The following is a 16,855-nucleotide window of genomic DNA, read 5'->3' as shown; positions in this document are numbered from 1 at the left end:
CCGCCCCCGGGCCGGATTATCCGCCCCCCGAAATCGCCCCTGGCTCGGGCCGGATATTTGGCCGGATATTGTCCCAGTTTTGGTCATTCGGGCCGGATTATCCGCCCCCCAGAAAACTGCAGAAACACCAAAACTAAAACGGGCATAACTTTAGCATCCGGACTCCGATTTTGATGATCTTGGGCTTGTTTTGAAGCTAGGAACAAGCTCTACAAGATCATGCAGGAAACCATCATAGTCCAACAAGGGAGGATAGAAACAAATGATGAAAGGTTTGACCTATCTAAAAAAGACATACCGGTAAAACCTCCAATCTCGAAAATGCAACAAGTTGCCCATGCAAAAACCATTCTCAATGAACTAGAGCTTGTCATGAGAATAATCACAAGCTCTAAAATATCACATGGATAAGATCCAAATAAAACCAAGAAAGATGATGAACCAAACTCGAAAACGCAACAAGTGATCTATGCGAAATCCGTTTTCGATGAACTAGAGCTTGTCATGAGAATAAGCACAAGCTCTAAAACATCACATGGATAAGGTCCAAATAACAACCAAGAAAGATGATGCAAGGATGCAAAGGTTTGAGCTCTCTCCGAACGATACGATCGAGTTACTCACTCGAGAGCCCTCTTGATAGTACGTCAACTAAACTATAAACCGGTCTCCAACTACACTATGAGACTGGTGAGAAACAAACCCTATCAAGAGCAAACCTTATACTTGCGCATTCCACTTGAGCTCGATGACGACGATCTTGACCTCAACAAGATGGAACGCCTTTCCTGCTTGTGCTTGCTTGACGAAGTCTTGTGGATTGCTCCCCCATAATCCACCATGGGAGAGCTTCTTCTTCGGCGCATCTTCACATAACCATGACCACCATGTGGATTGCTCCCCCATAATCCACCATGGGAGAGCTTCTTCTTCGGCGCATCTTCACATATCCATGATCACCATATGGATGGCAAGACTCAAGAGGATCTCTTCGAGATGGCTCATCTTGAACTTGCACTTTATTTCTTCATTCTTCATCATGTTGATGTCTTGAAGTAACTTGAGGGCTCACTTCATCTTCATCTTCAAGACATACTTGACACTTGATATCCTTCATCAATTTCTTCTTATTGCAACCTTGAAGCCAACATATGGTTCAAGAATTGCCTATGGACAACACCTACAAATATAACTCAATGCAAACATTAGTCCATAGGGATTATCATTAATTACCAAAACCACACATGGGGGCTCCATGCACTTTCAGAATTGCTTGGTGGTCTGGATTTTGCAGCAGTAGTATGCAAGTTGGGGTGGCATCGTAGGTGAAGTTTAGATTCTTGTCTTTCAGGGTGAAAAACCAAGGTCTGATATTAATTGGTTGTGTCTGGCAATGGCCTTGTTGAAGGCATTGTTTTGAGAGCGAGGACTATCTTCAGGGTGAAAACCTAAAATCTTTTGATCGGACGACAATGACAGTTGTGCACTGTTTCATTCTTGGAGGCGTCGCTTTTGGAGAGTCTGGAGTTTAGGTGTTGTCCTGGTGGTGGATGTATTGTTGTTGCTAGGGCTAGAATACCGTAGTGGGACTTTTTTTGTGTTGGGTGCATCCGTACTATTATTAAGATATTGCATCGTTGCAAAGGCTGGATGTAATTGGTATCTCTTCATAGTAATATATTTCGAAAAACTCCACTTAAAAACCCAAGGACAACCCTCTAGCCCTAACTTTTTGGATATTTATGGCAGTACATGTGCCATCGTGATGATTTACCCCAATATAGAGTATTACAATAACATTTAAAAAAGAGTATTACAATAAAAAATCCTTGCTCCACGTATAGAAAAATATACTACTGCAACAAAATTATCGCAACATTTTTAAAAATTAGTGTTATGTTACAAAAAAGTGAAACAACAAATATATTTTCGGCTTATTGAGTTACAAAAAAAATCGTAAACAAATTTTACAAAGATGACCAACTATTTTTTAACAAACGATCACTTCAAAAAAAATACATATGTTTGTATACAAAGCAAAGTGGTCAAACAACAATTAATTTGCTACATACTAAATTACAACAAAAACCACAATATATGTTTACAAAAGTCACAAATTATTACAACAAAAATCCATAAGTTTGGAAACAATGCAAAGTGTTCAAGCAACAACTAATATGATACAAATTCAATTAAAAAATACTATTATTACAAAAAGTGGCGAACAATTACAACAAAAAACGAGTCGCTGGCTAGTCTTTGGATCCACTCCCTTGATACAAAATGTGAAGCGTCTGGATTTCCATGTGATTGGCATGCTCGCTCAAACCGACATATGGTTGAGGCTCATATTACCGACAAGCCGCGCGAGGAAAAAAAGGGTGGATGCCCATATTACCAGCGAGCCATGGGAGGAAAGAAGGCAACACGCACGAGTGAGAGCGATCGATCTTTTGCTCTAGATCAGTCGACTGGTATTTTTCTCTCGATCCGTCGACGGATCGGTAGGTAGCAAGCAAAATTCAAATCTGAAGACGGGATTTAAAATGCTTTGAGAGCTGGCCTTTCTTTAGCTGATTAATAGTTTATGGCTTCGAGTGATTGTTTTGTCAAACTGAATGGACAGGACTCATGCTTTCCTTGGTGTTTGACATGGGAGTGAACTATGTCTTGAACTTGTCAAAGATGTTGATCTCTTTTTTCTTTCTTTTTCTAGCGATCAAGGGTGTAAACATCCTGCGAAGTTGACCAAGTGGCGTCACATAATTCCGGCGCAACTAATCCTTCAGCTGGTTACCAGTATATGGACAATCTCGAGTTCAAACAAATATGAGGCCTGAGGGTACAATGGTAAATATGCAGCGCTGTTAGTGGCCTATATAAAGCCACAGGACTCGTCATTACAAGGATGCGTTTCCCGCCTCGTCCGTGAAAAATCCTCCAACGATTACCAGACAACAAACTCTCACACCCAAGCTCCGGTAGCAGCGGCATCCATCCATGGACGCCAGTCTCCGCACGCTGTCTCAGGCCAGCTTCCCGGGGGAGGTGCGCTCGGCGGTGTCGTCCCTGCTCCTGTCACCGGCCGGCGGCAGCGCGCTCGACACCGTCTTCTCCCACCTCCCGCCCCCGGTCACCATCCCGCCGCTCGGCTCCAGCGTCTACTACCGCCAGTGCGAGCTCCTCCGCTCCTTCGCCGCCACGCAGCAGCAGCACCACCAACACGCTGCGGCCGCCACTTCCTCCTACTCGGCCGCGAGTTTTCCTTTTCGCGGCACGGCGCATGACGGACCGGCGGCGCTGGGTAAGACGAAGTCCTACCGCGGCGTGCGGCAGCGGCAGTGGGGCAAGTGGGTGGCAGAGATCCGGCTGCCGCAGAATCGAGTGCGCGTCTGGCTCGGCACCTACGACTCGCCCGAGACCGCCGCGCACGCCTACGACCGCGCCGCGTATAGGCTCCGAGGCGAGTATGCGCGCCTCAACTTCCCCGGCATCATGGACCGCCTCGGCGACGACGGATTCCCCGACTCGCTCCGGCAGCTCCGCGACGCCGTCGACGCAAAGATCCAGACCATCCGCGTGCGCATGGCCCGCAAGCGCGCGCGCGCCAGGCGGCTGCGCGAGGAGAACAAGCAGGGCAGCCAGAGCGCAGACGCGAAGTCCGCGCCGGCCGCGGCCGTGCGACCCGTCGCCTCGGAGAGCGCCGCGACGTCAGAGACGACGACGGAGTCATCGTACGGGTCACCGGAGGGGGCGGTTTCCGTGGGCGACGTCGAGTGCTCGCTGGAGCGGATGCCGTCGTTCGACCCCGAGCTGATCTGGGAGATGCTCAACTTTTCCAGTACCGACTTCCCGGCGTCGTTTTGTCGATCTGCTCTCGGGTGCGCCCCGCTGCCAGCCCTGACGTGAGGAGCGACCATGGCGCCGTCGGAGTGGGTGGCCCATGCCCAGACGTCGACAGACTTGCTGCCGTCCCCAGGCACCCGTCCGGCTGTTGTGCTCGAGGTTCGCGATGCTCTGCTCTTGCACCTTCGGCTTCGGGGACTGAGCTCCCGAAGCACACTTCTTACCTGGTGGTCATAAAGGTTCAGGCGGACGCGGCGGCGCTCATAGCTCCACCCTGCAATGTCCTCTGCCATCGACACAACGCAGCAACTCCTCTGCCATCGTCGAGGTGCAGACCGCCAACAGCGGTTAGGCCGCACATCCACGGCTCCATTTCAGTCTAGCCAGCGGCTTTGTAGCTTCATTCAGGATTCAGGACTCATGTCGATATTCATTCTGTAGTCTTGCACCAACAACCGACAACTCCCTCGGTTCCAAAATGTGATGCATATAGCTTTTGGTCAAACTCAAACTTTGTCGAGTTTGGCCATTTATAAAGACAAAAATATTAATCCTTACAATATCTAATGTATATACATCATCAAAATATTATCGATGATGGTCCTAGTAATATAAGTTCGATATTGTTAGATGCTGATACTTTTTCATATACACCTTTGGTTAAACTTTTAAATGCAGCGCAATCCCCAGGTGTTGTGTTCTATCGACGATATATGGAAATAACCCATATGATAGAATCCCCTCCCTAGCAATCACTCGCTCGAGCGATCGGTTTCTGTGGCGCGGAGCGCTCACGCGAAAGCGTGACTCAATTCCCTTTGTATCACGTAGTGCTTTAATTGCGTTCACATGTGTTCACACTAACAGCTTGTATTACTACTTTGCAAGTTGCATTAGCGTTCACACTTCATGCATGCACATGCACAGAGTATCTCATGGATTTGCATTTAATGAGCCAACTTTTCAGCACTCTTTCATAAGTTGTTGCATGCATACACATAGCATCTCACTCTTTTTCTTCAGCACGAGGCAGACTCTCAATTCACTTTTTACAATTCTCTTTTGGGTTTTTTTTCGTATGGTAATTCAGATTTAATGGGGTCCTTTTGCAATTCCCTTTTTCGGGCAGTGGTATTTAAGGGGGAAAATAACGGGTGGGAAGATCCACTTGCAACTCAAATGAACTACCACTTGCTAATCAAATTAAGTATTGTTTCAAGTTGTAATCTAACAAAAGTTGCTAAAAAAATTCTTAATGAAAATTACTTTTTAGGGTTGCTAGTTATTTTATATTTACCGTTGATAAATAACGGGGCACCGGGTTGATAACTTGTAAACAAAAAAAGAGTCGCTACATTTTTTTTTAATTAAATTAAAATTTTAGAGTTGATATTTATTTATATTTACCATTGATAAATAGAGGGTCACCGAGTTGATAGCTTCTAAACTAAAAGAGAGTGGCTAAAATATTCTAAATAAAATACTTTTTAGGGTTATTATTTATTTTTATATTTATCGTTGATAAATAACGAGACACCGGGTTGATAGCTTGTAAAATAAAAAAATGTTCGCTAAAATATTCTAAATGGAATACTTGTTAGGGTTGGTAGTTATTTATAATTACCATTGATAAATAACGGGGCACCGGGTTAAAACGTTTTGAATTTACAAATTTGGAAAAGATTCCGCTGACATCAGCATATTCGTCTATTTGTGCATGCATGCAGAACTTTCCCTCAATAGCCTACACCAGGTTGATAATTTTATATATTTACCGTTGATCACTTAAGTACGGAGGGGTTGATTATTCAGATAGAGAGGGTTGATAACTTTTAGCCCGAAAAAAAGTTTCTCGAAACATATCAACATGGGTGCTAGTTTTGAAGATCTCGTCGAGACGGATTTTTTGGTAAAACCGGATCTTAATTTGGAGTTATCGTTTAAAAGTTAAAACATTTTGAATTTTCAAATTTGGAAAGGATTCCGCTGACATCAGCGGATTCGTCTTTTTGTGCATGCATGCAGAACTTTCCCTCAATAGCCTGCACCAGGTTGATAATTTTATACATTCACCATTGATCACTCAAGTACGGAGGGGTTGATTATTCAGATAGAGAGGGTTGATAACTTTTAGCTCGAAAAAAAGTTTCTCGAAACATATCAACATGGGTGCTAATTTTGAAGATCTCGTCGAGACAGATTTATTGGTGAAAGCAGATCTTAATTTGGAGTTATCGTTTGAAAGTTAAAATGTTTTGAATTTTCAAATTTGGAAAAGATTCCGCTGACATCAGCAGATTCGTCTATTTGTGCATGCATGCATAACTTTCCCTCAATAGCCTACACCAGGTTGATAAATTTATACATTTACCGTTGATCACTCAAGTACAGAGGGGTTGATTATTCAAATAGAGAGGGTTGATAATTTTTTGCCAGAAAAAAGTTTGTCGAAACATATTAACATGGGTGCTAGTTTTGAAGATCTCGTCGAGACGAATTTATTGGTGAAAACAGATCTTAAATCGGAGTTGACGTTTGTGAGATAAAACATTTTGAATTTTCAAATTTGGAAAGATTCTCGCTTACGTCATCAAATTCGTCTGTTTCTACATGCATGCAAAACTTTCCCTCAATAGTCTCCACTACAGTCCAAAATATGCCAAAAAAGGAAAGAATGTTTGGTTAGAAACCGATTGCACAATCTCTCCCTGGCGCACGAGCGCTAGCTAGGGCAGCCCCCATATGATATCCCAACGGACCTATACCCTATCCAGCCAACGACACCTAGGGTGATAGGGGTTCACTTGAGGACTCCACTGACCTAATCTACCATGCTACACCCTGACTGCCTTGAAATCAAGATCTACCACACTCAAGATATGGAAGGAATTATTCCAACACTTTTTCTACGCAGAGGAACGTCGTTAGGGAAGCGCCTACAATGCGTTTTTTTTTTAATAATAAGAACCCAAATATGTGTGACCTTGAGAACTTGAACCTATGTGGCTAGGTTATACATCCACTTTCCTAACCAAGTGAGATATATGCTAACTTCTTGACATTCCAAGACTTGGCATACAAGACATAAAGATCTTCAGTGCAAGATGAAGACTCTCAAGACCTACGCTTGTATAAAGGGAAGAAGGCGATGGTAGAAGGGTAGATCATTCATAAGGTTATCGCATATGTGACACAACCATCCATCATCACCATACACCATATAGTCCTTAAACGCTAGATCATGTTACTACAAATTAAAATTAAAAGGTTTGCAACATAGATGTTATTGATGTAGGGGGATGCGGAGGCATCCTCAATCTTATGGTTTTGAACTTTCTCGAATATTTCTCATGTTCTTGCTCCTTCATTCCATGTGAAAAATCACCATAAAAACTTTCTCGTTCTTATTCGGCGGGAGTCACTAGTGCAGTATATAATATTCTTAAGCTACTGTCCAAGCTTAAAAACAAATATTTCTTTGAAATTATAGAAGTGTTGCATCAGTAGGTAACATCCAAAAAGTAGTTTAAGATCTAATTAAAACCCACTCTCCAACAAAGGGGCAGATTCTGTTTTGAAAACAGTAACAAGAAAACAATTTTTATGGGCAACTAATATTGATCATAAAAATCTGAAACATTTTGAGCATTCCGATGACTTAAATATGTTCATTTGTAAATATTTTGATTTTACTATATTCCAACAAAAACTAAAAAAAAATCGGAAGAAGAATTGTGCTGAAAATAGTAAAACTGAAAGTGTTGAACATCCAATAAAATCCAAATTGGTCAAACTGTGCACTTTATCTTTAGGAAATAGAAAGAAATAAAAAAATGTTCTTCTATTTCCAGAAAAATCGATGTGCTAAAAATCCCGGTTGCATTTGAGTACTAGAGGTTTCTGAATCTAAAAAATACATAAAATAAGGGTCACATGTTTTCGAGAGTGAGATGCCACATAGAAGGCACCTTGTGAGAAATATCACAAATCATTGAAAACGACGGTGGTAACTCTTCATATGTTGCGAATATATGATATATTAATATAGTACGGTACAACATTTATAGATTTGTTTCTTACGTATCAAAGTTGGGCTCGATGACAACATCGAGGTGACCTTGCTAGGAGACAAGATGGAGCTCGTCGGCTGTTTGGGAACTCCTGGTCGAGGACTACCTCTTAGATGAGCTCCAGGACGAGCGGTGGTCCAGGGTGACCTCCTTGTCGTGATTGGGAGCTCGAGGCGGAGAGGAACACATCCCCATCGGCTCACATGATCCTAGGTGGATGCAAGAGGTCGAGACGGCGAAGCTCATGGGTCCTCCAGGCATGCGAGGAAGCAATAGGCGGTTGTAGATATTCAAGCCAGTGGCTAGGAACCCTGAGTAGAAAGGATATGAGTAATGGATTTAGGGCTAAGTGATTAAAGAAATAATTGCCACCGTATTGTAGGTATGTTATATTGTGCGCAATACAAGTCGCATAAATTTAGTCATAATTCAACGATTTCTTTATCTAAAAAATCAACTTGTAGAATAACAAATCAATATCGATAGAACTACCATACAATATATTGTATTTGTTCAACATTCTAAATGCTGATATGCTGTTCTACTTTTAATTTCATAATTAAGTCAAACATTTATAAAGTTAGTATCTAACATATCGATATACCCGCCATTAAAATTTGATGTTACTACTAGTACTTTTTGTATGAAGTTGGTCAAATTTTCAAGAATTTGACGTAGCATCCTATTGTGATCAAAGGGTTTTGAGATGGCAATGAACAACTAAGTGCCACTTATACATGACGTAGGGTCTCAAACGCAGATCAGGATAAGAACAAACAAGTCATCTCCCTGCACGCAAGGGCGTTGGTCCGTGGAGAGGTAATTAAGATATCCAAGACTTCCTCTACACAGAATATGTGCTTTCCTACTCGAATTAGTGAATTACCTGTGCTCAAGTATTTCAGACAAGACGTAGCCCGAATCATTGAGCTTGCAGCTTAGCTTCATCGATCATCTTGTTGCCACGTACGCCACCACTGCCTTGCCGATACGACTCGCAGCGTGCACACACATCACGGAATGACTTAATTAGTTAATTTTCGCCGCTGGCCCTCTCAACAAACTCCTATGTCGGCGGCGAGGCTCTGTTTCTAGTTCTAGGTTAGACAGGAAAGAAGTGGAAGGCACGGGATATTTTCTGGCAGCTTCTCACCCATCCATTCATCTGTACTAGGCTTATACATGTTACAGCATTTTTACTTTAACCCCTCTACTATACAAATATCTAACACAACTCCAACACTCCCCCTCAAGATGGGGCAAATATATTTAAGAGCCCCATCTTGCTACAGATTTTCATAAAAGATACATTGCACACTCCTTTGGTCAACATATCAGCGATTTGTTCTCCAGATCTAACAAACTGGACTCGAATTAATCCCCCATCTATCTTCTCTTTTATGAAGTGCCTATCTATTTCGATATGTTTTGTCCTATCATGATGAACGGGATTATTCACAAGCCTGATTGTAGCTTGATTATCACAGTAGAGTTGAAGGGGTGTATTATCAAAGAGCCCTAGTTCCATCAATAATATCCGCAGCCACATCAACTCACATAAGCCCGAGGCCATAGCTCTAAACTCTGCTTCCGCTGTGGATCTGGAAACTACGTTCTGTTTCTTACTCCTCCAACTAACCAAGTTACCACCAACAAACACACAATAGCCTGTGGTTGATTTTCTATCATCTAGGCACCCAGCCCAGTCTGCATCTGTGTAACCTTCTATCTTTAGGTGCCCATTTCTGGAGAACAAGATACCCTTCCCAGGGCAGGTTTTAAGATACCGTAAGATACGATTCACAATATCCAAGTGACCGGTGCGAGGGTCATGCATATATCGACTGACAACACTAACTGCATATGCAATGTCCGGTCTGGTGTGTGATAGGTAGATTAAGCGCCCCACTAGTCTTTGATATTGGTGTTTATCCACTGGATCACCAAATTCTGCTAAAGTGCGATGATTTGATTCAACGGGGGTGATTGCTGGTCTACAGTTGAGCATTCCAGTCTCCGCAAGTAAATCGAGTACATATTTCCTTTGTGAGAGATAAATACCTTGAATACCATATGCAACCTCGATTCCAAGGAAGTAGTGAAGATACCCCAAGTCCTTGACTTCAAATGATTTTGACAACATCTCCTTCAGATGTGATATCTCCTTGTCATCATCTCCTGTAATGACTATGTCATCTACGTAGACAACAAGAATTGTAATTTTACCACTACAATGCTTAAAGAAAAGGGTGTGATCTGCATTACTTTGTTGGTAACCCATCAAGCATATTTCCTTTCTAAATCTCCCAAACCAAGCTCTTGGTGACTGTTTTAGTCCATAAAGGGATTTCCTTAATTTACACACCTTACCCTCAGTTTCTCTTGTATTAAAACCCGGAGGAATTTCCATATAGACTTCTTCTTGCAACTCTCCATGGAGGAATGCATTTTTAACATCTAGCTGGAATAGTTTCCATTTACGGTTAGCGGCTACCGATATTAATGTCCTGATTGTATTCATTTTTGCTACAGGTGCAAAGGTTTCATCATAATCCACCCCATATGTTTGACTATATCCCTTTGCTACTAATCTAGCCTTGTATCTTTCAACCTTGCCTTCTGAATTTTGTTTTATAGTAAATACCCATTTACAACCAACCACTTTCTTATTTAGAGGGAGAGTAGTAAGTACCCATGTGTTGTTTTTGTCTAGTGCTTGCATTTCTTCTAGCATTGCCATCCTCCATTCTGGGTATTTCTTTGCCTCTTGCCAATCATGTGGAACAGGTACTGCAGAATCCAAGGATGATATAAATGACTTGTATTGAGACCCAATAGAAGAGTATGAAACATAATTCGAAACACAATATGGGGATAGTTTTGAAGGTAATTTCCCAGCATTGGTCCGTGGTTGTTTTCGATGAGCAATAGGAACATCTAAATCATCATACTGTGAGGAGAGTGTACCACTGTTTGTAGATGATGATGATGATGATGATAAGGATGGTGAAGTTTGGGATGTATCTGGAATTATTTCCTGCACTTGCACCTGTTCCTCTCCCGTTCGGTGTCTCCTTGAATATACCTGAAGCTGTCGGTCCTCATTCGGTTTAGGCCATTGTGCTTCATTTGGTCTGTCCTGAAACTCCCCCTGTACATCTTCGTTGTCTGTTTCAGATACACTAGCACATTCATCACCATGTGTATCACCTGTTGGCATGATTCGAACAATCATATTATTTGTGAGTGCATCATTGCCTTCCTCCGCTTTATCTCCCCCTGTCGCGCAATCTGTTTCTGAGGTATCATCAGCAAACATATCAGGAAACACATCACTTAAATCAATTGGTCCACCATAAAACGCATCATGCTCCCTGAATACTACATCCATGCTTACAAACATTCTTTTTTCAGCAGGACACCAACATTTATACCCTTTTTGTTTCCCAGAATATCCGACAAATATACATTTTACCGCTCTAGGATCTAACTTCCCAACTGATGGCCTGTAATCTTTCACAAAGCACACACATCCAAACACTTTTGGAGGAACCGCATATGATGTTTTACCTGTTAAACACTCGAGAGGTGTCTTATGATCAAGCACTCTAGATGGCATTCGGTTTATTAAGTAGGCGGCAGTCATCACTGCCTCACTCCACAAATATTTAGGAACATTCATAGTTACCATCAAACACCTAGTAACCTCTAGGAGATGTCTATTTTTCCTCTCAGCTAAACCATTCTGCTCCGAGGTGCTTGGACAAGTGGTTTGATGAATAATTCCCGTGTTTGATAAATATTCATCAAAGTCTTTGTTCACATACTCAGTACCATTGTCAGTACGTAGTACTTTCACCTGAGCATTATATTGTGTCACCACCATATTATAAAAATCTCTAAAGCATTCAAACACATCACTCTTGTTTTTCAAAACATACACCCAAGTAGTTCTAGTGCAGCAATCAATAAAAGTCACAAAATAACGATAACCATTAATTGATACTACTCCACTTGGGCCCCACACATCTGAGTGGATAGTTTGAAGTGGCACACTACTACGATTGTCTGATGATACATAAGAACTTCGGGTTTGTTTCCCATACTGACAAGCATCACACAACAACTTTTCCTTGCTAACTTTACTAAAAAGGTCAGGATAGAGTTGACCCAAAATACCAAAGGGCATATGCCCTAGTCGACGATGTTGCAGTAGACATTCCTCTAATAGATTGTGAGCTAGGGCAGCAGCTACAAATGGTGATGTATTGTTGTCCAAGTAGTACAGCCCATTATGCATGCTCCCCATCCCAAGCTTTCTTCCAGTCCCAAGTTCCTGAAATAAGCACCAATGTGGAAAGAAGATAGCAGCACAATTTAGATCTTTTGTAATACAACTGATTGACAAAAGATTAATTGGGAATGAAGGAACATGTAACACGGATGAAAGGGACATGTTAGAGTCACATTTTACTGTCCCTGTTCCCATAATAACTCGAGTCGAACCATCTGCCAAGCTCACACTCTGTCCTTTCAAGTTAGGATTATAACTAGAAAATTGCCAATGAGAACCAGCCATATGCCTAGATGCACCTGAGTCTATTAACCAGGGTATGCAACTAGATTCATAATTTTCGGCAGTAGAGTTTTTACCGCCAAAATTAGCAGAAGTCGTGGAAGTTGAAGGAGTAAATGCTTCGGCTGTTTGTTTGTCACTTTGATTCATTCCCTTGAGCTGACTCCATCTTTCTAGGTCCTCTGCAGTCATCTCCACGATCCAGCATTTTTGTGGCGGCTTCCTCTGTGGTAGCTGAGGTATTGGCTCTCCCTACTAGCCACATACCTCGTTCGTGGCCACCTCGACGTCCACCAAACATGCGGCCACGACCCCTACCACGCCAATTCTGACCTCTAGCCCGGCCACCTCCATTCAATTCAGGACAAGAGGCCCTCAAATGTCTAGGCTGACCACACTCAAAACATGTTCTTTCAAATCCATTTGTCCCTGGCCGTTGATAAGCATTGTTCTCCACAGCGAACAAAGCGGAACGCCTATGTGCCACTCCTTGCGTACCCAGCTCAGTTGCCTCTAATCGTAGGCGTGTCTCTTCACTTATGATTGCAGAAATTGCTTGTTCCAAGTTAGGTAGCTTCCCGATTCCATAGAGTGCTGCCCTCCTGTTCTCAAATTTTTGGTTAAGTCCATTCAAGAAATCCCTCACTCGCTTTCTTTCTGTCCATTGATTATACTTCTCCAGGCATTTTCCACACTCCAAGTCAACGTGATCATAATAATCTAGGTCACTCCACAACCTTTTTAATTCTGAGACATACTCCACTACTGTCCTCTCTCCTTGACTGACCTGCTGTAACTCCTTCTGTATTCTGCAAGCAAGCATCTCATTACCAACTCCTGAGAAGGTGCCTTTCAAGAGCCTCCAAATTTCTGAAGCCTCCTTAATTCTCTCAACTTGTTTTGCTATTTGAGGTGAGAGGGAACTTAACAACCAGGCTCTCACGAGTGCATTTGTCATCTTCCACCTTTGTCCCTCCTTCGAATTCTCTTCAGCAGGCTTCTCAACTGTACCTGAGATGTAACCCTCAAGTTTCCTAGAAATTAGGATGGTTTCTGCGTGCTCCGCCCAACTTGCATAAGTCTCGGATCCCTCCAGCTTCACAAGAGGAAGTTGCAGAGGATGTATCTCTTCCTTGACCTCTGGTTCTGCTCTTGAGCTTTCTGCTTGTTTACTAATAGCATCGAATAGAGGTCTGTACCTATCATCCATTGCCCGCAGGATAGCCGCTAGCTCTGCTGCCGTCACAGGTCCTGGAGTGTCAGTCTTGTCGCCCATCTTCCAACACCGCCCTTCAGGGTAACAAGCACCTCAGGCCGTCGTCAATCAGCACCCAAATTGTCACACAACTCAGACCCCAATCCACAGCTGAAACTCTGACTTCTTCTAAAGTCTCAGCCTTCCTAAATCCACAATCACAACCCTATCTTCCCCTCAAATCTCAGCCTCCCCAAGCAACTAGAGGCACCTAACCTTGATTGGAGAACCGCAGTCTGGACTCCTGGATCCGTAGCTCCTCCAAGCCCTTAGCAGGTTGGACTCCTGGAGAAGCTGCAGCCACCTCCCACACCAGCGTCTTCGCCCACAGCACCCCAGAGGCCCGGATCCTTCAATCCTCCGTGCCGCCGGACAGCGCCGCCGCGTGCTCTGATACCATGTCGGCGGCGAGGCTCTGTTTCTAGTTCTAGGTTAGACAGGAAAGAAGTGGAAGGCACGGGATATTTTCTGGCAGCTTCTCACCCATCCATTCATCTGTACTAGGCTTATACATGTTACAGCATTTTTACTTTAACCCCTCTACTATACAAATATCTAACACAACTCCAACATCCTACTTACGTACATCTTCGAGACGATGGATCGAGCGTCCCGGCGACGTGGCGCGTCCCCCGATTGCTATCGACTGCCATCGGCATCCATGGGCGCCACCGTTTTCTCCGGGTTTGACCAAAAACGCCATGGCACAGCGGCAGGATTGACACCTGTTGCAGTGCCGCCGGTGGTTCGTTCGCCGCCGCTACTCGTCTCGTCGGGGTCGTCCCGATCGGGTAAATGCCGTCCAGAGGGTCCTTGTATCAGAGTAGGGTGGCGTGGCGTGGGGAAAAGCGTTCTTTTGGCTCCGTCCGGCGCCGCTGCCGGCCCGACGGCGACCTCTCGGCGCGAGGAACGCTTTGCTGTTCGCGGCGCTCTCGTGGGGGCGGCCGGACACGTACACGCGGCGCGACGGCGACGTCGGCGCTCTCGCTCGCCTCGATTGTGAGCGTCTTGAACCACTACTCTACGAAGACAGCTGCTAATCCCCGTCACGGAGCTCGTGGCGGAAGCCTCGTCGTAGTCATTCCTTTGCTCGCCGCTGCACCATCACCGTGTGTCCCAGCGTGACTCCTCGCCGCAGTCTCATAGAATAGAGCGATCGTTCCATGGCCTCGACAATTCGTCATAGATGACACCATGCTGAACTGGGCATCCGTCCTAGGAAACTGCCGGGGTGAATGGACGACCTCGAATCGACGGGCTACGTTGCAGGGATACGGCAGTGAGGTGCCGTATCGGTGCAAAATACTGCACCAGGACGGGGATACGCTCCGATACGCGCCGATACGCGTATCCCAAAGTATCCCATTTTTATCTAATTTAAAATAAACAAAGAAATTCTGAGAACGGCTGGGACACGCGGGGATACACCAGGATACGTACAGGCTTGTTGCTACTCGATCCACAGCCCATGAGAAGGCCTACCCAATGCATGATAAAACCTAACCGTATGGAATCCTCTCGCCATCGCCTCGCAGTTGCCACATCGCTAGAACTCTGGCGCATCTGGAACTCCATCTCGCCGCCGCCGGCAGCGCCTCGCCGATCTTCTAGTCGTCGTCATTCGTCCAGCTTGGAGAATCTGTACGCAAGTAAGATTCAATCCCTTGCTCCCAATTCTCTGTTTTTTCCTACATCCTATGGATTAGGATTTAGGAGAGAACGAAAGGCATCTATTTATCATTTTTTCTCATTGTTAGGGAATGGCGTCTAGGTCGAGCAGTCAATCCTCTGTTGCTCGTTCTAGGACGACTAGGTCTGGAAGTAACACCGCTGATGGATCCGAAGACAACGAGTATACTGATCCTTTCTACCCCCTATGGAGGGCATATTCTTTCATCTATAGCTTGAAGAGAAATATGATGACCACCAAACGAGCTGAGGATTTGGTGATTGTGCATAACAACTTGCGTCTGAAGCATCTGGAGCTTGACGAACCATCTGAAGCTTGACCTTTTCAACTTAGCACATCTATTTCATATTTTTGTTCCACATTATCCTTGTTTAATTTGTAATTCACTATTGAATTTTTGCATGCATTTATACATATACTTCCGTATCCCCGTAAGCCAATTTTCAGAAAATGCCGTTTTCCCGTATCCCCGTATCCGTATCCCCGTATTCGTATCCCCGTACTATGTAACATAGTCGACGGGTGTCTTGTCGCAATTTACAAAGCACAAGTTGAGCAACATGACTGAACTGGAAACTATACATGAAGGACAGCCTTGAATACAGGACTTCATGGCAAACTAGGAACTGTGGTACTATGCCGACCTCAAAGTCAGAATTCCAGACAGGATGGCTGCATCACACAGCGACAGCAGAAGCAGAAAGGGTCACTCGGTGGCTGCATCACATGAAGATGAGAGACCAAGGCGCGCGTGGTCACCGTGCTACCACGCTCGCCGTCGGCTTCCCCGTCGCCATTGACTTCCACCTGCCGCTGCCTATCTCCTAGCATCTCCGCCTCCTTTCAAGCGCGGTTGATGCCGCCTGCTGCCTTTTGGGTTTCAATGCTGCTTTTCGGCTGGGACTGAGACCACACCAGCTCCGCGGTACGAGCTCGCGAGAGCGTAGAGCGTTCATCGTGCTGTAAAGTTAGGCTGCGATTTCGTATGTTCTTCGCTTCACTGAGAGTGAGAGTGATGCTTCAGGGTAGACTTGGATCCTGCTTTTGTTGCCCATTGATATTTTGGCTTCGGAGAATCACATAGACAAGTGCGGCGTCTCGGAAGTCGGAACGTATCGGCATGGCCTTTCTAGCCGATCCGTTATAATTCTGGAGAGTATCCGCCCCGCTATTCCATAGGTGGTGCCATATGTTTTTTTTTTGCAAAACATAGTACAAATGTAGACGCTTACGCAAACACAGATACATCTACCCATGTCAACGCACCCATGCACACCCTACCCCTATGAGCACGTCAAAGAAAGTTCATCCTAATTTTAGTTGTTTCTAGCCTATCCTCTATAGCCAACACCTTATGCTCAAAATCATCCTAATTTGACAGGAATTCACACATATTTGATTTAAACAAGTAAATGAAC

At 44.2% G+C, this 16,855-nt stretch overlaps 1 protein-coding gene and 2 long non-coding RNA genes across 3 annotated transcripts; 2 read left to right on the top strand and 1 right to left on the bottom strand.

The window, feature by feature from the left end:
- Positions 1-2,892: 2,892 nt before the first annotated feature.
- On the top strand, positions 2,893-4,483 carry LOC127327716 (ethylene-responsive transcription factor ERF061-like). The gene has a single exon (XM_051354510.1). The coding sequence runs from the start codon at positions 3,001-3,003 to the stop codon at positions 3,907-3,909; it is 909 nt and encodes a 302-aa protein (XP_051210470.1). The 5' UTR covers positions 2,893-3,000; the 3' UTR covers positions 3,910-4,483.
- Positions 4,484-11,896: 7,413 nt separating this feature from the next.
- On the bottom strand, positions 11,897-12,690 carry LOC127327714 (uncharacterized). Its single transcript, XR_011751202.1, has 2 exons — positions 12,570-12,690; positions 11,897-12,252 (listed from the first exon to the last, which is right to left on the bottom strand). It is a non-coding gene; the product is annotated as an uncharacterized lncRNA (long non-coding RNA).
- A 2,321-nt stretch (positions 12,691-15,011) lies between these two features.
- LOC127327719 (uncharacterized) lies at positions 15,012-15,863 on the top strand. Its single transcript, XR_007868687.2, has 2 exons — positions 15,012-15,396; positions 15,505-15,863. It is a non-coding gene; the product is annotated as an uncharacterized lncRNA (long non-coding RNA).
- The last annotated feature ends 992 nt before the right edge of the window (positions 15,864-16,855 follow it).

The sequence above is a fragment of the Lolium perenne genome, chromosome 1, assembly GCF_019359855.2.
Source record: "Lolium perenne isolate Kyuss_39 chromosome 1, Kyuss_2.0, whole genome shotgun sequence".
NCBI lineage: Eukaryota > Viridiplantae > Streptophyta > Magnoliopsida > Poales > Poaceae > Lolium > Lolium perenne.
The sequence above is the reverse complement of the archived record's forward strand: the minus strand, read 5'-3'. Positions and strand labels throughout refer to the sequence as shown.

Coding starts and splice junctions, on each gene's coding strand:
- LOC127327716 (XM_051354510.1), top strand. CDS start 3,001: ATGGACGCCAGTCTCCGCACGCTGTCTCAGGCCAGCTTCCCGGGGGAG.